The sequence below is a fragment of the Equus caballus genome, chromosome 30 (assembly GCF_041296265.1).
Source record: "Equus caballus isolate H_3958 breed thoroughbred chromosome 30, TB-T2T, whole genome shotgun sequence".
In the NCBI taxonomy this organism is placed as follows: Eukaryota; Metazoa; Chordata; class Mammalia; order Perissodactyla; family Equidae; genus Equus; species Equus caballus.
Window position 1 is genome coordinate 33277856 of NC_091713.1, and position 23111 is coordinate 33300966.

Sequence of the window (23111 nt, forward strand, 5' to 3'; positions counted from 1 at the left end):
AAATGTGGTCGGAGCCTCGTGACTTCAAAACAAACAGAGCCCTGAGGGCTGCCAAGGTATCCGTTATTTCTGGCGAGTCCTGTTGGAAAAGGTTAACACAAAGACAAAGACAAAAACTACCAGCCACTTACAAGAGACGTCTTCCTAAGTCCTAAACCTGGTTTCTTCCACCACCAAAGCAAAAGCGCTGTGGGCCAACGACATCTGGTTAGCAGCCAGTTGCTTGAGGCTGTCCCTGAGACAAGGGGCTCAGGCAGCTGCAGGACAGCTTCCAAGAGAGGCCTTTAGCCAGAGGCTGGTGTGCCACAGGCGAGATGTCCACCTGGGACATTGTCCCATCTAGGGTGCCAAATTGATATGGAACCTGAAGTGAGTTCGCTTACAGGTTGGGCAGCAAGCCAATCTCTGACACCGGGGGTAGTGGAAGAAAGTAGGAATTTTATTATTGCACAGCGCTAAGCAAGGAGAGAGGGCAGCTAAGGCTGAAATCCCAAACTCCTCGAAAAGCTAAAAAGAAGGGATTTTTATTTGGAGTTTTAGGTAGGGGAGAGGGAGCATATGGCCTTGCTGGTTGGAGCTTTCCCATCAGCCTGTCTTTGGCCTTGAGACACTTGCAGAGAGGAGGGAGCCCGTCACCTTGCTGGTCAGCAGCTTTCCCACCAGCCTGTATCTCTTTGTGGGGAGGAGATAATCCAGGTACTTGTCCTTGACAGTGTCTGTCTCCATGGAGGATAGTGGATTCTGGAGCCAGGAAGCCAGAGAGTAAGCAGGGAATGAGTGTTTTGGTTTTAACCTCATATATGCTGGGTTTAATGTGGGGGAACTGATATCAGGGCCGGTATCACTTTTACAACTTCCTTTAAGAACAGTAATAAACTGGCTCCAAAAGCGATATAAAGCATTCTCACCATTCTCCTTACCCATACTGTTACAGGACCAAAGTGAACCCATTCCTTGCCTGTTTAATTAAACTGCACCACAAGTAGTTGTCACACAAAGCATAATTTTATTTTCAGCATGCTGCAAACAAAATGGAGACCATAAGGAATAATTTCACAAAGCTATGGCTCCCCAAACAAAGAGAGTGGGTGCCTTTTATTTTGCATAGGGAATGAATATGCAAGAGGGGAGTTTTGCTATTCCATGTAGCAGACACAGGCTGACGTGTGCAGTTCAGATACATGCATCCATACACATCACATGTTACGTTAATAGGACTTTAGCTTCTCCCAAGGCAGTGTGTCTAGTATTATAATGAAGCAAAGGTTACTTTTGTACACTTTTCCATTCTTCCGCACAGGCCATTCCTGCAGTGTGGTTTAAACTGGTCTGAGCTGGTTCAATTGGTGGGTAGCTGTTCATCTTTCTGAAAAACAACTTTGAGGAACTACTGAATGCTGAGGGCATTTGTTAAGCAGCTCTTTAAGCAACTTAAGCAGAAAGCAACCCTTTAAGTCTCTCTTTAAGCCTAAGTAACTCTTTAAGCAACTCAGGGCAGTTAGCTGGTGACAATACCACCAGGGGTTTACAATGACAAGACTCTTCGAAAACAGCAGTGTGGTGGTGAGTATACAAGAAGTGTCCCTGAGAGGTACGGCTGCTCCTCAGGGAGGGGCAGCAAACGAGTGGCCAATCCTAGGTTGTGGCTTCAAGGACTCTCTGTCCTGGGGCATGTCCCTCCTTCACCAGGAGAGGCATTACCTGTCAAGCTAGCTGATATATCTTGGGGAACAGGATTCATGAGAAAAAAAAAATTGGAAATGTGAGGAGCTCAACCAAAAGGCAAGAAAGGCCATGATCTGGACAATCAATACCACATGGAGCACAGTTAGTGGAACAGATCAACTGAGAAATTAAAATTTGCATAATGAATATCCTTAAATAGATGAGGGAATGACTTCAGCCAATGAATAAATCACTACGATAAAAATCAAAGTGTTGAGAGTCAAAAATCTTGCTGATGATTTACGGTTATTTCTTTTTCAAATTTCCCATTAAGCTCACTCCATGAACAGAGAATTAAAAGTGTACAAGCTTTGTCAGTGTTAGGAGTAGATTCTAGCGTGAAACGAGAATTAGGGTTAACACAGAACATCTAAATGGCAGTACTGTTAGCCTGAAAGCCCTTTAGAGTATTTAGATCCTGCTCTTTTATCCCCCCAAACCTATCGATACAAAGGGTTTTTTATCTGGTTTGGTTTTTCTAAGATATGTTACTGTAAGAATAGTTTACTAGTTTCACCCAAAGGGAAAAGTCTGTTTAAATATTATAACAAATTATATTTACAAGAATTATGTTTTACATAAAATTGACATGCCAAAACGAAAGAGCATATTAAAAACTCAAGTTAAATGCATGTTGGAATTTCCCTTTATGTTTTTTAGAGAGCATTAAGAATTAATACATGCCTTCTGCATAGAGTTCTCCTGAGATGATTAATAAGATGATAAACACTAAGCTTTCGACCTCATCTTCAGTGGTGTGCTGAATAAAGATTTCAACAATTCTAAAGCAGCAGGGACTCCTCATTAAGTACACAATGTCCCTCTGGAAGAAAAAGTTAATTACTTATCACATTTGTTTAAGTCCCTTTGTAACAGACCTTATATTTCATTTAAAATATTTTTGAATTACACTAAAATAACACAGCTATGTTCATTTATAATACTTTTCATGCTGGAGTTCAATAAGAACATGATAACCAATGGAAGTCACAATAACAAGCAGCATAAATAATTAACTCAGACCGCATGAAAATCAGGGTAAATTTTCAACAGCAATACCCACTTGTAAGTCCATTGAGTAAAGTTCATTTGTGGCCTTTGATTTCTTTACTACCACTGATTAAACGAAGAGATGAACTTGGGAACATGAGGTCATGAATACCTGATAGCAAAATAAGGTGTTGTCTAGATCGCGCTGCTTAAAGAGAAAAATGACCTTAACTGCATCAAGCAATGAGAGGATAATGTTATTGATAAGTGAGTCCGACGTTTAAAGAGTGCATTCTGTGGCAGGTGGTGAGATGGGCACTGCGCTGTGTATGATTCATTCATGAGAAATGTTGTGTGTGTTCACCATGTACCCGGTCATGTCTGCTCTTGGTTACATAACAGTGAAAAAATACATTAAAATTACCGCCATCATGGAGTTTACATTCTAATGGCTTTTAACTTAAACTACAAAATGATACTGTGAGGTGGGAGCTATTATTATTTCACTTTTGTAACTTTTTATTAAAATACAACATATTAGGAGAAAAGTGCACACATCCTAAGTGCACGGATCAATGGAGTCTCACAAACTGAGCACATCCATGAAACCAGCACCCAGAACAAGAAGCAGCATGTACCAGCAGCCCAGAATTTCCCTCCAAGTCACAGCCCACGCCCACTCTCAATGTTAAACACTATCTTGGCTTATAATAGCTTGGTTTTATACTACATAACGGAATCATATAGTATTTTTTTTAATCTGGCTTCTTTTGGTTAATGTTTTGCTTGCAAGATTCATCCATATCTTGGGCTGTAGAAGATAGTTCTTTCTCTGTATAGTATTCCAATTCTGTCAATATGCCACAAATTATCTATTCATTCGACTGCTCATGGATATTTGGGTGACTTCCAGTTTAGGGATATGATACGATCTCTGCTTATTGTCAAAGTTTTTTTTAATTAAAAAATTTTCAGACATAACCTCCACCTGGATCCTACCATTTAACATTTTATTATACTTCTAAAATCACATATTTATCCATCCACCCATCCTTTTTCGATGCCTTTCACAGTAAATCGCAGCTATCTGTGCATGCCCCCTACATACTTAAGCAAATATTTCATTAACTCAAGTTCTGTTGTTGTTGTTGTTGTTGTTTTTGAGGAAGATTAGCCCTGAGCTAACTACTGCCAGTCCTCCTCTTTTTTGCTGAGGAAGCCTGGCCCTGAGCTAACAACGTGCCCATCTTCCTCTACTTTTATATGTGGGATGCCTGCCACAGCATGGCGTGCCAAGTGGTGCCATGTCCACACCCGGGATCCGAACTGGTGAATCCCGGGCCACAGAGAAGCAGAATGTGCGAACTTAACTGCTGTGCCATGAGGCCGGCCCCTCATTAACTCAAATTCAATATTTTTTATAGATTATTCTGTTGATATGAAATCTAGAAAGAGATGCACAACTTTTAAGTATAGGTCTTGAGTTCTTGAGTAATGCACACACCTGTATATCACAAACCCCTACCAATTACCATTGATCCTTCCAGAAAGTTCCCTCATGCTCCTTCCTAGTCAGTCCTCACCTCCACTTCTTACAGGCAACCACTGTTCTGATTTTGCCACCAATCACATCGTTTTTCTGTTCTGGAACCTCATATAAGTGGAAATATACAAGCACTCTTTTTCGTAAGCCTTCTTTCTTTCAGCATAATGTTTTGGGATTTATCCATGTTATTGATTCAGTACTTCATTTCTTTTTAGTGCTCAACTTTATAAAAGAATACACTGAAGCTTAGAAAGCATTGAAGTTGAAGTGGCTTATCAAAGATCACTACGCTAGCAAGTGTCAGAGCAAGGATTCAAAGAAAGTCCTTTTTCAAAAAGTAAAATCCGTATTGAGATATCATAATTAAATACTTAAATTTTTAATCAATTAAAAGTTACTAGCATCTACTAATTTCAGTAAATATAGTAAGAGTATTACGTCTAAAAATCAAACTAAGCGAGGAAGTATATGAAATGTTTCAAAAATCATAAGTCTGGAAGAATCTTCTATTCCAGGTAAGAACAAAACTAAACATAATTTTTAAATATTTTTTGAAATAGTCAATATATTTAAATGGTGCAAACTTCAAAGAATGTAAAGTGAGATGTCTCTGTCCCATACTGTCCCTCAGTCACCCAGCTCCCCTCTCTAAGAGGGTAAATAATGTCCTCAGTACCTTTTGCATTTTTCCATTTACACATATACAGCAAACATCTACCTTTTAACTGATTTCTTTTGCACTTAACAGTATATATTGGAGATCGCTTCATAGCAGAGCATAAATGGCTTGCTTATTTGTTTTTAGATCAGTATAGTTTTCTAGTATATTGACAGATAATTTAAATCAAATTCATTCTTGTTGGGTAATGAAGTTGTTTACAATGTTTTATTGTTGCTAAAATTTCTGCAGTGTCTAGGATGGTACATGTTGTTTTGCACGTGTGAATACATTAAGTAGAATAAATCCCCAGAAGCGAAATGTGCATTTATGATACAAATATTGATTAGTTTTTCTAATGGAAATTATGCCAATCAACTCTCCCAATAGCACTATACAAGAGGATGTTTTTCCATAGCACCAACACAGCATTATTAAACACTTCATGTTTCAATTTCATAAGTAAAAACATAATCACTGTATAAATTAATTCACATTTCTCTTACTATGTGTGAGATTGAAGACTTTTACATGAATTTCAAAGTCATTTTTACTTTATTTCTGTGAGGTACTTGTGCATATTCTTTGCTCCTTCTTCTGTTGGACTGTTGGCTTTTTCCTATGGACTTGTACGGACTTTTTTGGTTCTTGAGGAAGATTAGCCCCGAGCTAACATCTGCCGCCAATCCTCCTCTTTTTGCGAGGAAGACTGGCCCTGAGCTAACATCTGTGCCCATCTTCCTCTACTTTATATGTGGGACGCCTACCACAGCATGGCTTGATGAGGAGTGTGTAGATGCGTGCCTGGGATCCAAACTGGCAAACCCCGGGCAGCCAAAGTGGAGTGCGTGAACTCAACAGCTATGCCACTGGGCCAGCCCCGACTTTATGGACTTGTTATATATTAAGATAAATGGCATTGGTCTGTGACTTTGAGTTGTATATACATTTCCTGGTATGCTATTCATCTTTTAAATTTGTTACAGTGGATTTTGCAAGTAAATTAATCTTTTCCTTCAAGATTTTGGGATTTGCGTTATAGTTAGAATTACTCCAATGTTGTTTTTTTTAAAAAAAAATATTGCCAGTTTCTTATACTACATTTTTGGTTTAACTTTGAATGAATGTATATAATATAAATCTTTGTGAATGATGTCAGGTAAGTACACAAGCTTATTTTTGCCCAGAGAGTTGCCATGCTGCTCCAAATATTTATCAAACGATTCATTTTTTTGCCAGTGGATTTCCTTCCTCATATGTTCAATTCCTGTACTATATATTTTAGGTCTATTTTTAGATTCTCTATTCTGCTTTATTGTTTAATCATATTTTTTAGTACCACCCTTTTAGCTACCCTAGTTATAGAATACATGAGAGCATATAAGTCGTCTAGTCCTCACACTTTAGTCCTTTTTCAGAAATTTCCTGTCGTGTTTTGCTTGGTTAAATACTACAGGTTTGGAGTAGACCATCGAGTCACTCGGCTCTGACTTACTTTTTTTTTCTTTGAGGAAGATTAGCCCTGAGCTAACTGCTGCCAATTCTCTTCTTTTTGCTGAGGAAGATGGGCCCTGAGCTCACATCCGTGCCCATCTTCCTCTACTTTATATGTAGGACGCCTGCCACAGCATGGCTTTCACCAGGCAGTGCCATGTGTGCACCCAGGATCAGAACTGGCGAACCCCAGGCCACCGAGAAGCAGAACGTGCGAACTTAACAGCTGTGTCACGGGGCCGGCCCCTCAGCTCTGACTTATAATCACAATATACGGACTGCAACTTTGGAAAGAGAGCACTCATTTGTACCCACATTTCTTCATCTCTAAAATAACGGTAAAAATAGTAGCCACCTCAAGCACATCACAGAAACGCTGCTGAGGATAATTTAGTACTCCACAGTTTGCTTATCCCTAAAAGAGTCACTATTAAAAATGGTTTGAGAGACAAAATATTAAGCCAAGTTTCATAAATACATTCTAAGGAAATATATGCCCATCCAGGTAAAAAAAGGGCAATAATACATTTAATGGAAATATTAAAAGATGAAATTATAAGTGTGTCATTCTAATTCTCTTTCCTTCTTCCTTCCTTTATTATCTCTGAAGCTTACTCGGCGATAATAAAAATCTAAAATCTCTCTTCATTTGGCTTTGAAGAGCCAGTTATAATAAAAATTTCATTTTAATTATATAACAACATAGTCTATGGGCTATATGCATGCTTGACAAAGTATCATTTCTACCCAACATTTTTCCAAAATTGGCACTTTAGGGATAAATAAGAAAAGTTTGACCCCCTCCACTCCTTTCCGACTACTCTAGTTTCCCTAACCACAGGCCAAAGTACACCTCCAAGACGTCAGGACACCACAGCGTTTGAACCAACCTAGTTTCTACCCAGTAGAGGCATGCTGAGAAGAAATGGATCTCAAAGTGAGTATTATAAAGCAGAAGCCACATTTGCGTTGGTTCGGCCACTTGGCCTACTTACGACAATGCTGGAGGCACGAGGCTTTACCAAAACTGCTCCAGCAGAAGCCTGAGAATCTCAGCTCCAGCTTCACGGATGTCAAGGGGCAGGTTGTGGAGCATTTCCTGCTGACAGCGATACAGTAAGCATGGCGTGGTCCTGAGGCCAGTATTTGTGCAGGTGTCTCCTTGATGCCTCAACTTCAAGTTCATGGTGGGAAAAAGCACATACCCAGGCCACTTTTATGGCATGGTACTAGAACTAGGAGTATGCAGACTTGTGGTTTGCAATACAGAAGAGGTCCATCAAACATCTAATTGGAGGCTCAGTGTAAAACTTATGGAAACTAAAGAAAAAAATCTTAATATTATTGAGAGAGAAAAAAACATTACTTTCAAACATGCAATAATATGAGTGTTGAACTTCTTAACACAGATGATGAAAACAAGGAGGAAATGGAATAACATCTTTAATGTGTTAAACGAAAATACCTGACAATCTACAATGCTATAACCACTAAAAATATTTTCAGAACTAAAAGTAAAGAAAGATGTCTTCATCTTTACCAATCATTTTTATGCTGGTTGATTATATCCTAGCAGTATAACTTAGCAAAGTAATAGATTGATTGTATTAAGATTCTGTTAAATGAAAGAGAAAGTGTTTGGAAAATACTAAGTACCAAGAGTTCCTAAAATACTTTATTGAAAGGAACAAAACAAAGAGGCATGACAATATCAAAAATTCTCCAGAGTTAATTTCAATATACTCTTTAATATGCCAGTCTGGTCTTTAGAACAATCCTAACCAAATCCTTGACAATTTCAGACTAATAAGGTTTAATCTTTAGGCTAAAAATTAACACATTAAGTAGTTAATTGGTCTCTCCATTTCCAGCTACTACTGATTTACTTCAGATAGTTAAAAACCTTTATGGCTTCCCTGTATGGACAGACTTTGGGACTCTACCAGATTTCAAATAGATGCTAGAAATAGGCTTCCATGGCCCTGGGACCACATCAGTTCAGTATTGATAAGAGTACCCACAGCTATAGAAAAAGAATATGCTTTTATTTCAACACTGAATCATTTTCAGGCCTGTGGTATGTGGCTGGACAACAAGGTTCTACTATAAGCAACACCAGGCTCATCCTAGGTCCAATTTTAACACTAATCAGTTCAAAGATAAGGGTTTTTAGTATATGAATTCATTTGATTTCCCTACAGGGGCCCAATGCCTATCGGATGGTCCAGACAGGCAGGGAAAGAAATGGAGATGTTGTCTATGGCATTTGTGAGATTACTGTACCCTCTTCTCACTGAGTTGGCAGAATCTTAAATTTCCAACATCTGTTTTAGAAAAATGCCTCAATATGTCTATAAAACAGGAGTAATAAGCTATTTTTCTCCCTTTACGAATATACCTATATTCAAAATAAAATAATATCTTAAGATAACAGACATGAATAACAGAGTTATAATCATTTTATGACATACAAGTTTGTTACATGCATAGAGCTATTAAATAATAAAAGAAACAATGACTATAAAAACAGTTTGTTATATACATTTTAAATTTTAATACAAAGTCAGATTTTTGAAGTTATACAAAGCTGAAAACACCTTACTACGCATGATTAGCTTTAATATTTCTTTTTACTGTACATACTGATAAAATGTTTACATTAACTAATAAGGAAGCCCAAGTGTATCCATAACCATTTGAATAGCTTGCAAGGAATTTGTGATTTCTTCCTTGTTATCTCTTCTCAAAACCCAAGCTGGTTTAAGTCTGTGAAGAGAACAAAAATCTTGCGTTAACAAACTTCTTCTCTTCAAAGTTACCTTTACCTGTCTGTCTTAACTAAAATGTGGCCACTCCCGAACACATCACTTCCCTGACAAGGCTCTCAGACAGGATGGAGGGCTCCATGTTACAGCTTTTACTACTTTCAGGGTATTTCTCTCCATCTTTCCTGAAAGATGATCCTGGCTCCTTTGGAAGCTTACGCTATTTAGCTCCACCATTGCCTTTGGGTCAGCTCCCAAACTTCCAGTGTATTCTGCTTTGTAAACTTGGTTCCTGGTCTTCTCTCAGCTCCTGTCACCATGCTCAGTAACTTCAACACCCATGTGGCCAAAAAGCCAATACCCTCATCTCTCAGTCTTTGCTTCCCTTTCCTTCTTTTCCACCACAACCAATCCCTTCTCACATGATCATATTACAGACTTTGTGACCACAAAGTGCACCACCCCTGACGTCTCATTTGGGGACTTCCACTCTCCAACCACTACTTCTGATTCAACCACATCATTTGACTTCATACACCCACTGGGTATATTCTTCCACCTCACTGAGATCTCCAATTCACTTGACCTCAACGCACACCCATCATGCATCAGAATGCTTTTCTCACTCCCCTCTGTTGGCTGTCTTAGGTCCATCAATACAATCCCCTTTGCAGATGCATTAACTCTACTGTTTCTCTTTCCTGTTGAATTCAACTGGAAAGTTCTATTTGGACTCCAAGTTGAATTCAAATATCTGCCTTCTTCATTCCTGTACAGCTGGACATTGCTAAAGAAATTTATAGAACCAGGCTGAGTGATTTATGCCCATAATTGCAAATCTAAATGGGCATTTGATATTTCCTAATATGCTTCCTTTCTCTTTCCCCAAGGTGACGATCTTATTCCTTTCTTCTTTTCAGATGTCCCCTCCATACCCTTTCTGATCTGCTTCTGAGCTAATTCCATCAGAGGGGAGCTCATACGTCATTCTCACATAAATCCCTACTACTATATGCATTTCCATCTTCTTATACTTTGCTGTTAAAAATCCAAATAGCTATTAACTGGTGAGTGGTCAAACAAAGCGTGCGATAGCCACAGGACAGAATCGTACTCTGTGATAAAAGAGAATGAAATCTAATCTCTGCATCAACACGGAGGGACCTCAAACGCCTTAAGGGCAGTAAAAGAATCCAATCACAGAAATCTACGTACCGCGTGATTCTATTCACGTGACAATGTACAAAAGGCAAAACTAAACCAGATCAGTAGTTGCCAGACTCTAGGGGTTAAAGGGAGAGAACTGACTGCAAAGGGGCACAAGGGAACTCTGGTGTGACAGAAATATTTTATCTCAGTGGGAGTGGGTTTCACATCTGTATACACTGGTCAAAACTCCATTGACCCACATATCTACACTAGGGTGCATTTACACTGTTGGTCATTTTGCCTCAAAAAACCTGACTATATCAAAAGGAAAAGAAGAATCTATTCATTCATATGCCTTGAATAATAGTTTTTAAAACATAATTAATATTAAAATTTACCAAGTCCTTCAATAAAAATCCTTTGTAGAAAGGGTCTCCATTAAAAATTTCAAGCAAGGAGATATTTTTACTTTTATAATGTGAAATATGAGTGCATGAAAGCAATTTACAAGTATTATACAGATTATAATTATGAGTAATTATAAAGCTGACTGCTATGTAACCCAGATCAAGAAAGAGTGCATTGTCAACACCGTGGAATTTATACCTAGTAGAGAATTGTTGAATCATAGAAAGGAAGAAGGGAGAGAGGAAGGGAAGGGAGAGAGGGAGGGAAGGGAGAGAGGGAGGAAGGAAGGAAATTAAATATCATGAGCTAATTTAGTTCATCAATTAAATCTTTTTATTAATAAGGGAAAATCAGAAAATGATAAATTGATCGTTTAAATAAAATTTTACTGCCTGAGCAAAATGTAAAGTCATAGCTCAAGTTCTAAAGTTATAAATTTTGGTTACATAAAGTTATAAAGTTATAAAGTTACCAATGAATTCATGACTAATAACAAATCTGTACCTTAAATCAGTATTATAATTCTAATTTACGTCATCTAACAGAAGAATGTTGCTGGAGTTCTCCACAATAGAAGACCAATATTTGTCATAGGAAATTCATCAAATATTACTCGTATAAGAGGATGAGTTTTACTGTATGCAAATTATATCTCAATAAACTTGACTTTAAAACTATGCAATAGCAGGAGGAATTCCAAGATGGCGCCGTGAGTAGTCCTCTTTGTCTCTCGCCCTTCGAGTCTACAATTATTTGGACACTTATCGCTTGACAAAGGATATCCAGACAGCATCTCAGGACGTCTGAGACACCCACGCGACTATACATCGGAAGGCGGACGGACTTTCCTCCGGGAGGATGTGGAAATAGGTGAAAACTCTCCGACCCCGACGGGCAGCCTAGTACCCGCAAGCGGCTTTCTTCCAAAGGACGCCCCCAGAGGATCCACACACATCTAGGGCAGGAGCGAGAACACAACAGAGGAGCGACGGTGGAAACAGGTGACCAGAACCCTACTTAAACCCCCCGCAATTACTCCTAAACGCAGAGGGAAACTTTGGAGTTGCACACCTGAGCCCGCGGGGAGAGTCTCTCCCCGCCATTGGCAGGGAGACCCGGCCTGGTGCTCGGGGCGCCCGGAGGGTCCCAGAGAGAGACACGGAGGGCACGGAGGTCTCCCAGCTGCCGTTGCCCGCCCCGTGGGACTAGGGATTGCCGGAGATCTCGGAGAGGACCGGGGCGGGGGAACTTTCAAAGGCCGGATCGGCGACCCGGAGGGGAAGTGCCGGAGCTCCGCCAGGCAGCAGACAAAACTCTCTGTCTGCCGGTAGCAGAGGGGCCACGCTGAGCATTCAGGGCTCCCGGCAGAGGCCCGGAGAGAAGCCCAGAGGGCGGGGCGACCCCCAGCTGCCGTTGCCCGCCCCATGGGACTAGGGATTGCCGGAGATCTCGGAGAGGACCGGGGCGGGGGAACTTTCAAAGGCGGGTCCGACGACCCGGAGGGGAAGCGCCGGAGCTCCGCCAGGCAGCAGACAAAACTCTCTGTCTGCCATTAGCAGAGGGGCCACACCCAGCATTCAGGGCTCCCGGCAGAGGCTCGGACAGAAGCCCAGAGGGCGGGGCATCCCCCAGCTGCCGTTGCCCGCCCCGTGGGACTAGGGATTGCCGGAGATCTCGGAGAGGACCGGGGCGGGGGAACTTTCAAAGGCGGGTCCGGCGACCCGGAGGGGAAGCGCCGGAGCTCCGCCAGGCAGCAGACAAAACTCTCTGTCTGCCGGTAGCAGAGGGGCCACGCTGAGCATTCAGAGCTCCCGGCAGAGGCCCGGAGAGAAGCCCAGAGGGCGGGGCGACCCCCAGCTGCCGTTGCCCACCCGGTGAGGCTAGGGATTGCCGGAGATCTCGGAGAGGACTGGGGCTGGAGAGAGTTCCAGAGACCCAGCTTAGTAGCCTAGGGGGAAACCCTACAGGCTCACAGAAGCCTTAGGGAAAGCCTCTGCACAGCACCAGTAGAAGGCACCCAGCCGCCAGCCACAAGGCTGGAAGACCCCAGGGCAAAAGCAGCATAGCTAGGTGTACTAACCACAGACTGTAGAAGATGCCAATAGCTCTCCTGCGACCCATAGAGGACAAGTGAGATTTGGTGGGTGCCGACAGCAACCGAGCGACAAATAAAAGTGATCCCACCCCTGGCCGCTGGAAAAGCCCATAACACCGTTGCAGACCCCAAGGAGAGAGCGCATCTAGGTGGGCAACAACAGTAGGCACCTGCAGCCTGAAGCCCCCCGTGACAGCCCCCACGGCAGAGGAGGGAATCCAAAGGGCCACTGTGGCTACGAAGAGGGGCCCAGGCCCAGTTAGCAACTACGGACAGGATTCCTGGTTGGTGAAGTATAAACAGCTGCTCCCCCCACCGCAGCAGCTGAAACAAGTGAAAGGAGCAACTAAACTCTATCTCCATGCGGAGGCACAAATCAACATCATCAAGCAATATGAAAAAATACATTAAATCTCCAGAACAGAAAGAAAGTAACAAATACACAGAAAACAATCCCAAAGAAAATGAGATATATAACCTAAATGATGATGACTTCAAAACAGCCATCATTAAAATACTCACTGAGTTAAGAGAGAATTCTGACCGACAACTCAACGAGTTCAGGAGCTATGTCACAAAAGAGTTTGATACGATAAAGAAGAACCAAACAGAAATACTGGAAATGAAGAACACAATAGAGGAGATTAAGAAAAATCTAGATGCTCTGAACAGTAGGGCCGATAATATGGAGGAAAGAATTAGCAATTTGGAAGATGGCAATATAGAATTGTTGCAGGCAGAGGAGGAGAGAGAAGCAAGACTTAAAAGAAATGAAGAAACTCTCCGAGAATTATCAGACACAATTAGGAGATGCAACGTAAGGATTATAGGTATACCAGAGGGAGAAGAGAAGGAGAAAGGGGCAGAAAACCTATTCAAAGAAATAATGGCTGAGAACTTCCCAAATCTGGTGAGGGAGATGGATCTTCAGGTGACAGAAGCCAATAGATCTCCAAACTTTATCAATGCAAGAAGACCAACTCCACGGCATATAGTAGTGAAGCTAGCAAAAGTCAACGACAAGGAGAAAATATTAAGGACAGCCAGGCAAAAGAAACTAACCTACAAAGGAACCCCCATCAGGCTATCAGCAGATTTCTCAGCAGAAACTTTACAGGCTAGAAGAGAGTGGAATGATATATTCAAAAATCTGAAGGACAAAAACCTACAGCCGAGAATTCTCTACCCAGCGAAAATATCCTTCAAATACGATGGAGAAATAAAAACTTTCCCAGATAAACAAAAATTAAGGGAGTTCATTGCCACAAAACCTCCTCTTCAGGAAATCCTCAGGAAAACCCTCATTCCTGAAAAATCCAAAAAAGGAAAGGGGCTACAAAACCAAGAGCAGAGGAGATAAGTAGAAGGACAACAACAGAGAGTAGCAGCTCTACATCAGAACAGATTAAACCATGGGACGAGAAACAAAGGAAACTGAAGAAAACCGGAAAACAAGACACAAAATGGTAGTGGTAGGCCCCCACGTCTCAATAATCACTCTAAATGTAAACGGATTGAACTCCCCAATCAAAAGACACAGAGTGGCAGGATGGATCAAAGAACAAGATCCAACAATATGCTGCCTCCAGGAAACACACCTCAGCCCCAAAGACAAACACAGACTCAGAGTGAAGGGATGGAGAACAATACTCCAAGCTAATAATGAACAAAAGAAAGCAGGTGTCGCTATACTAATATCAGACAAGGTAGATTTCAAAGCAAAACAGATAAAGAAAGACAAAGAGGGACAGTATATAATGATAAAAGGGACTCTCCACCAAGAAGACATAACACTTATAAATATATACGCACCCAACACAGGAGCACCAAAATTTGTAAAGCAACTCTTAATAGAACTAAAAGAAGACATCAACAACAATACAATAATAGTAGGGGACCTCAACACACCATTAACACCAATGGACAGAACATCCAGACAGAAAATCAACAAGGAAATAATAGAATTAAATGAAAAATTAGACCAGATGGACTTAATAGATATATATAGAACACTTCATCCAAAAACAGCAGGTTACACATTCTTCTCAAGTGCACATGGAACATTCTCAAGGATTGACCATATTTTGGGAACCAAAGCAAACATCAATAAATACAAGAGAGTTGAAATAATATCAAGCATCTTTTCTGATCATAACGCTATTAAACTAGAAATCAACTACAAGAAAAAAGCAGAGAAAGGTGCAAAAATGTGGAGACTAAACAACACGCTTCTCAACAAACAATGGATCATTGAAGAAATTAAAGAAGAAATCAAATATTATCTGGAGACAAATGAAAATGAGAACACGACATACCAAATCATTTGGGATGCAGCAAAAGCAGTCCTAAGAGGGAAATTCATCGCAATACAGGCTCACCTCACTAAACAAGAAAAAGCTCACGTAAGCAACCTCAAACGACACCTAACAGAACTAGAAAAAGAAGAACAAACAAGGCCCAGAGTCAGTAGAAGGAGGGAAATAATAAAAATAAGAGCAGAAATAAACGATATTGAAACAAAAAAGACAATAGAAAGGATCAATGAAACAAAGAGTTGGTTCTTCGAAAGAATTAACAAAATTGACAAACCCCTAGCCAGACTCACCAAGAAAAGAAGAGAGAAATCGCAAATTAATAAAATCAGGAATGACAGAGGAGAAATCACAACAGATACCAATGAAATACAAGAGATCATAAGAGAATACTATGAAAAACTATATGCCAACAAATTGAACAACCTGGAAGAAATGGACAAATTCCTAGACTCCTACAATCTCCCCAAACTGAATCAGGAAGAAATGGAGAATCTGAATAGACCAATCACAAGTAAGGAAATAGAAACGGTAATCAAAAACCTCCCCAAAAACAAGAGTCCAGGACCAGACGGCTTCTCTGGAGAATTCTACCAAACATTCAAAGAAGACTTAATACCTATTCTCCTCAAACTGTTCCAGAAAATTGAGAAAGATGGAGAACTCCCTAACACATTCTATGAAGCCAACATCACTCTGATCCCCAAACCTGACAAGGACAACACAAAGAAGGAGAACTAGAGGCCGATATCACTGATGAACATAGATGCAAAAATCCTCAACAAAATTTTGGCAAACCGATTACAGCAATACATCAAAAAGATTATACACCATGATCAAGTGGGATTTATACCAGGGACACAGGGATGGTTCAACATCCGCAAGTCAATCAACGTGATACACTACATTAACAAAATGAAAACCAAAAACCACATGATCATCTCAATAGATGCAGAGAAAGCATTCGACAAGATCCAACACCCATTTATGATAAAAACCCTCAGTAAAATGGGTATAGATGGAAAGTACCTCAACATAATAAAGGCCATATATGATAGACCCACAGCCAACATCATACTCAATGGACAAAAGCTGAAAGCCATCCCTCTGAGGACAGGAACAAGACAAGGGTGCCCACTTTCACCACTCCTATTCAACATAGTTCTGGAGGTGCTGGCCAGAGCAATTCGGCAGGAAAAAGAAATAAAAGGAATCCAAATAGGTAACGAAGAAGTAAAACTCTCGTTGTTTGCAGACGACATGATCTTATACATAGAAAACCCCAAAGAATCCACAGAAAAACTATTAGAAATAATCAACAACTACAGCAAAGTAGCAGGGTATAAAATTAACGTGCATAAATCAGTAGCATTTCTATACACTAACAATAAACTAACAGAAAAAGAACTCAAGCACTCTATCCCATTCACAATCGCAACGAAAAGAATAAAATACCTTGGGATAAACTTAACCAAGGAAGTGAAGGATCTATACAATGAAAACTACAAGACTCTCTTGAAAGAAATAGGCGATGACATAAAGAGATGGAAAGACATCCCTTGCACATGGATTGGAAGAATAAACATAGTTAAAATGTCCATACTACCTAAAGCAATATACAGATTCAATGCTATCCCAATCAGAATCCCAAGAACATTCTTCACAGAAATTGAACAAACAATCCTAAAATTCATATGGGGCAACAAAAGACCGCGAATTGCTAAAGCAATCCTGAGCAAGAAAAACAAAGCCGGCGGAATCACAATCCCCGATTTCAAAACATACTACAAAGCTACAGTGATCAAAACAGCATGGTACTGGTACAAAAACAGGTCCACAGATCAATGGAACAGAATTGAAAGCCCAGAGATAAAACCACACATCTATGGACAGCTAATCTTCGACAAAGGAGCAGAGGGCCTACAATGGAGAAAAGAAAGTCTCTTCAACAAATGGTGCTGGGAAAACTGGACAGCCACATGCAAAAGATTGAAAATTGACCATTCTTTTTCACCACACACCAAAATAAACTCAAAATGGATCAAAGACCTAAAGATTAGGCCTGAGACAATAAGTCTTTTGGAAGAGAATATAGGCAGTACACTCTTTGACATCAGTTTCAAAAGAATCTTTTCGGACACTGTAACTCCTCAGTTGAGGGAAACAATAGAAAGAATAAACAAATGGGACTTCATCAGACTAAAGAGCTTCTTCAAGGCAAGGGAAAACAGGATTGAAACAAAAAAACAGCTCACTAATTGGGAAAAAATATTTACAAGCCACTTATCCGACAAAGGGTTAATCTCCATAATATACAAAGAACTCACACTACTTAACAACAAAAAAACAAACAACCCGATCAAAAAATGGGCAGAGGACATGAACAGACATTTCTCAAAAGAAGATATGAATATGGCCAATAGACACATGAAAAGATGTTCATCATCGCTAATCATCAGGGAAATGCAAATCAAAACTACACTAAGATATCACCTTACCCCCGTTAGATTGGCAAAAACATGCAAAACCAAGAACGACAAATGTTGGAGAGGTTGTGGAGAAAGAGGAACCCTCATACACTGTTGGTGGGAATGCAAACTGGTACAGCCACTATGGAAAACAGTATGGAGATTTCTCAAAAAGTTAAAAATAGAAATACCCTATGACCCAGCCATCCCATTACTGGGTATCTATCCTAAGAACCTGATATCAGATATCTCAAGAGTCAGTTGCACCCCTATGTTCATTGCAGCATTATTTACAATAGCCAAGACGTGGAACCAGCCTACATGCCCAGAAACTAATGATTGGATAAAGAAGATGTGGTATATATACACAATGGAATACTACTCAGCCATAAAAAAAGACGAAATTGGCCCATTCACAACAATGTGGATGGACCTCGAGGGTATTATGTTAAGCGAAATAAGTCAGTCAGAGAAAGACGAACTCTATATGACTCCACTCATAGGTGGAAATTAGTATATTGAGAAGGAGATCTGATTGGTGGTTACCAGGGAAAAGGGGGGGTGGGGGGAGGGTACGGAGGGGGAAGTGGTGTACCCACAACATGACTAACAAAAATGTACAACTGAAATCTCACAAGGTTGTAATCTATCATAACATTAATAAAAAAAAAATAAATAAAAAAAAATAAAAATAAGAAAAACTGAGCAAATTGTTCTTAGAAAAATCTTCCTTAATTTCTTGGTAGTGTGACACGGAACTCTTTCCACACAGCAAAATTTGATACTATCTAGAAGTGTTTCTCAGTCTCCACTTATTAGATGTTTAGGAAGATTTTCGAAGGGAGAGGATTTTTCAGAACTGCACCCATTCTACAGTATCAAACATAAAAGTTGCATAATCCAAGATTATGCATTATGGACCCATATTCTCACTAAAAATATGACTTTCAGGTCTAGGAGCAAAGACTCTGACATAAAAGTCTCATCACCTAAAAACAAGTTGAACAGGCACAAGGATCTCAGCTAATAATAAAGGACTTGACACCAGAACACACATAAGTCTCCTAACCAGTTTGGAAATCACAGGAAGTCTTAAAGAGGAGAAACTTACCTGAAAGATGGACTGATATTCTACCACACAAGTGATTAATCATAAAAGGCAAAATATTATATATTTTTCTCAAAGCTTTTTTATTTATCTTTTCTGATGGAATCACTTCACACCCCCCACCAAAGAAGAATTAAATTAAATTTTTGTATAATGATAATCATAATAATGAACACTAACATAATCAATTACTTACTAATGCATATGGGTTGAGCTGACCATCCACTTTGCAGACATGTAATTGACCCTGAGGTTTTACCATCTGCTGTTACATATCCTGGTTTGCAGTTAAATTGCATTTCCTTATTCAAGGGATATGTAGTGTCAGATTCAGAAATAAATCCATTCTTAACTTCTATATCTGATTTTAAGCATGTTTCTGAAAAGGAGAAAGCATAAAGAATAGACAAGCATGCATCATTTGCAAATGAAAACCTGGAAAAATTCTAATCATTTTAGTTTTTTGTTAGAGATAATAAGGTATGAATTTCCAAAGATATTAATTAAAGATAATCTCTTCAAATTTTGGGGGGACAAAACAAGATTTAAAATATTCAGAATGAGGGGGCCAGCCCCATGGTCAAGTTGGTGTGCTCCGCTTTGGCGGCCCAGAGTTTCACAGGTTCGATCCTGGGTGCAGACAGGGCACCACTCACCAGGCCACACTGATGTGGCATCCCACATGACACAACTAGAAGGACCCACAACTAAAATATACAACTATGTACTGCGAGGATTTGGGGAGAAAAAGCAGAAAAAAAATTTAAAATCAATTCTAAGAAATTATAGAAATCTGTTGGCCTAATGGATCTGGAATCCTGTAGCAAGCCAGAGTCCTCCTAGCAATGGGTCTCTCCTGGGACTAATTTCATTGTTTTCTAGTTTAGTTCTCTTAAGCTACCCCAGAACTCTGTTGACCATCTGGGTTATCTTAGATCAGGTGATGATCTCAGAGAATATTCTGCCATATCTACCACTGTCTTTGGCTCTGAGAATCTGAGAATTTGAAATGTTGGTCATCATGATAGGGTGCTGAAAACTACATGGCTACAGAGTTCAAGGAAGGTTACAAAGATCAATGCATTCATTGATCTTCCAAGTCCAAAATGATGATTTCCCAAATAAGGTATAACTTCATTTGAAACAGTAAAAGTAGACTTCTGTCAGTTACTAGATTTCTTTACAGAGGTCTGGTTCATTTATTAAATAACCCATAGATAAAGAAAAAATCATAAGGGAAGTCATTAAATATTTTGAATCGAATGATAATAAAAAGATGCTAAATAAAATGTTGTAAAATGACACTAAGGTAGTGATGACAAGAAAATTTTACCATTAAGCAGCTATAAGAGAAAAGAACAGACTGAAAATCAAGAATTGTTTCCACTTTAAGAAATTAGAAAAAGAAAAGCACACAAAAGCCAGTATAAGTATAAATTTGAAAAAAATAGACAGACATTAGTAAGATGGTAGAATAGGATGACTCTCCCTCTCCCTGTCCCATAGGCACGCCATATTAACAGCTACAGATGTGTCAATTCCCTTTACTAGAGATACAAAAGCTGGTGGAGAGATTCCTGCTCTCCAGGTGAATGAGAAAATGACAACATCCTAACTGGTAGGAGAAACAGAGATATACTTTCATCATAAACACCACCCCTAGCACAACATCATCCACTTGGGAAGAAATACCCAACTCCCAGCTTCTCCTTGAAGAACAAAGAGTTGGAGCCACATATCTAGTGCCCCATGTTTCCAACAGCTACTTCAGGGTCTGGCTTCTGACTTGCCTGTCTCTGGGACTAGAGAACCCAGCATTTCCTAGTACCTCCTGGGGACTACACGGGACAGAATGTCAGTTATGAATCGGTGTGCATGCACTTCTCATAGTTCATCCCCAGCTGAGTGCAGAATTAGCAGCTCTCAGTTTCTCCCTGGAAGTAGCTCGGTCACACAGCTAGAAGGAGTCAGACTTCACATCTTTTCCAGCTGCTGCCTGAGAGATTGGCTTCTAATTAACCCAACTCTGAAAGATGAGGGAGACCACAATTGTCTGGATGCCTAGGAGCTCCAGAGAACAAAACATTGGTTTCAAAGAGCATACAGTTTGAGGGGACTGCATGCATTTACCACAGCTCCTCTTTCCAGCTCAGTGCAGAGTGAGTGAAATGTGAAACTCCAGCTCAGAACTTCACCCTGAGTAAAGAAGGAACGGGACCAAACATCTAGCACCTCAACTTATCTGACTACTACTGGAGGGACTGGCTACTATCTTGCCTATCTCAGGACACCGATGGGACTTGGCTTCCTCTAGAGTCCTGGGGAAAGCTAAGTACAAAGACTGCAGGTTGGATGAGCACAGAGTTTTGAGAGCACCCCAGAATCTCTGGCTGAGCTGATTGAAGATTGATTGCTCGATAATCAAAAAGAAGACAATTGTGTCCATTCTCACCACTTTTATCCCATAGAGCACCAGAAGTCCTAGCCAGAGGAATTAGCCAAGAAAAAGGTGAAAGGTGTAAAGGGGCACATGTATATGGTGATAGATGGAAACTAGACTTTTGGTGGTGAACATAAGGTAGTTTCTACAGAAGTAGAAACCTACTGATATACCCCTGAAATTTATATAATTTTATAAACCAACGTTACCTCAATTAGAAAACTTTAAAATAACAATATAAAAAATAAAGAAAGGCCTCCAAATTGTGAAGTGAGAAGTAAATTTATCTCTGTGTGCGGATGAAATAATAACACACGTAAAAAATGCTAAAGATTAAATGAAAAAGCTGTTAGAACTAATGAACAATTTCAACAAAGTGACAGCATACAAAATCAACATACAAAATCAGTAGCATTTCTCTACACTGACCACAAACTATCTGAAAACAGAATTAACAAAACAATCCTATTTACATTAACAACAAAAAAATATATACTACACAGGAATAAACTTAACCGAATAAGTGAATGATGTGTGCACTGAAAATTATAAAACATTGATGAAGGAAATTAAAGAAGACAGATAAGTGGAAATACACCCAGTGTCCCTGGATTGGAGTCTTCAATATTTTTAAATGTCCATGCCACTCTAAATGACCTATGGATTCAATGCAATCCTGATCAAAAGCTCAACAGCATTCTTTACAGAAATACAAAACAAACCTAAAATTAATATGTAAATACAAAAAAACCTCAAATAGCCAAAGCAATCTTGAGCAAGAGCAAAGCAGAGGACATCACACTTCCTGATTTTGAACTATATTATAAAGCTATATTAATTGAAACAGTATGATACTGGCATAAAAACAGATAAAAGATCAGTGGAAAAGGATAGAGAGCCCAGAAATAAATACACATATATACGGTCAACTGATCTTCATCAAGGATGCCAAGAACAAACAATGGGGAGAGAATGGTATTTTCAACAAATAGTACTATGAAAACTAGATATCCACATGCAGAAGAATAAAATTGAGACCTTATCTTACACTATACACAAAAATCAACTGAAAATTATTGTATTGCTGTCAATTTCTCCTCTTCAAACCTGTCGATATTTGCTTTACGTATTTAGGATTTCTGATGTGGTGTGTGCGTATCTTTAAAATTGTTATATCTTCCTTGTGAATTGACTCCTATGTTATTATATAATGACTTTCTTTGTGTCTAGACACAGTTTTATATATACAGCCAATTTTTTTGATATAAGTATAGCCACTCCTGCATTCTTTTGGTTGCCATTTGCATGACGTCATTTTTCCATTCCTTCACTTTTATTCTATTTGTGTCTTTAAGTCCAAAGTGAGCCTTTTATAGATAGTATATCATTTGTTCTTGTTTTCTTAATCATTCAGATACTCTATTACTTTTTTAATTAATTTATTTATTTTTGAGGATGATTAGCCCTGAGTTAACATCTTCTGCCAGTCCTCCTCTTTTTTGCTGAGGAAGACTGGCCCTGAGCTAACGTCCGTGTCTATCTTCCTCTAATTGATATGTGGGACACCTACCACAGCGTGGCTTTTTCCCAAGCAGTGACATGTCCGCACCCAGGATCCGAACCGGCGAACCCTGTGCTGCCGAAGCAGAACATGGACACTTCAGTGCTGCGCCACCGGGGCCAGCCCCAAGTCTTTTATGTTTCTATGGATTCAGCCCTCTATGTCTTTTGATTGGATAATTTAATCCATTTACATTTAGAGTAATCATTGATAGGTAGGGACTTACTAATGCCATCTAATTAATTGTTTACTAGCTGTTTTGTAGTTCTGTTGTTCCTTTCTCCTTCTCTTCCTGTATTCCTTTGTGAATAGATGATTCTCCATAATGTTATTCTTTGATTTCTTTCTCTTCATCTTTTGTGAATCTACTGTACATTTTCCTTTGTGCTTAC

The 23111-nt window shown here is 39.6% G+C and overlaps 1 protein-coding gene across 1 annotated transcript in view; it reads right to left on the reverse strand.

The window, feature by feature from the left end:
* Positions 1 to 23111, reverse strand: part of LOC100060815 (complement factor H) — a 185319-nt gene that overhangs the window by 66642 nt on the left and 95566 nt on the right. Inside the window, exon 19 of the mRNA XM_070255829.1 lies at positions 18915 to 19097. Within this exon, the coding sequence (XP_070111930.1) occupies positions 18915 to 19097 (183 nt within the window). The remainder of the gene's footprint in view (positions 1 to 18914; positions 19098 to 23111) is intronic.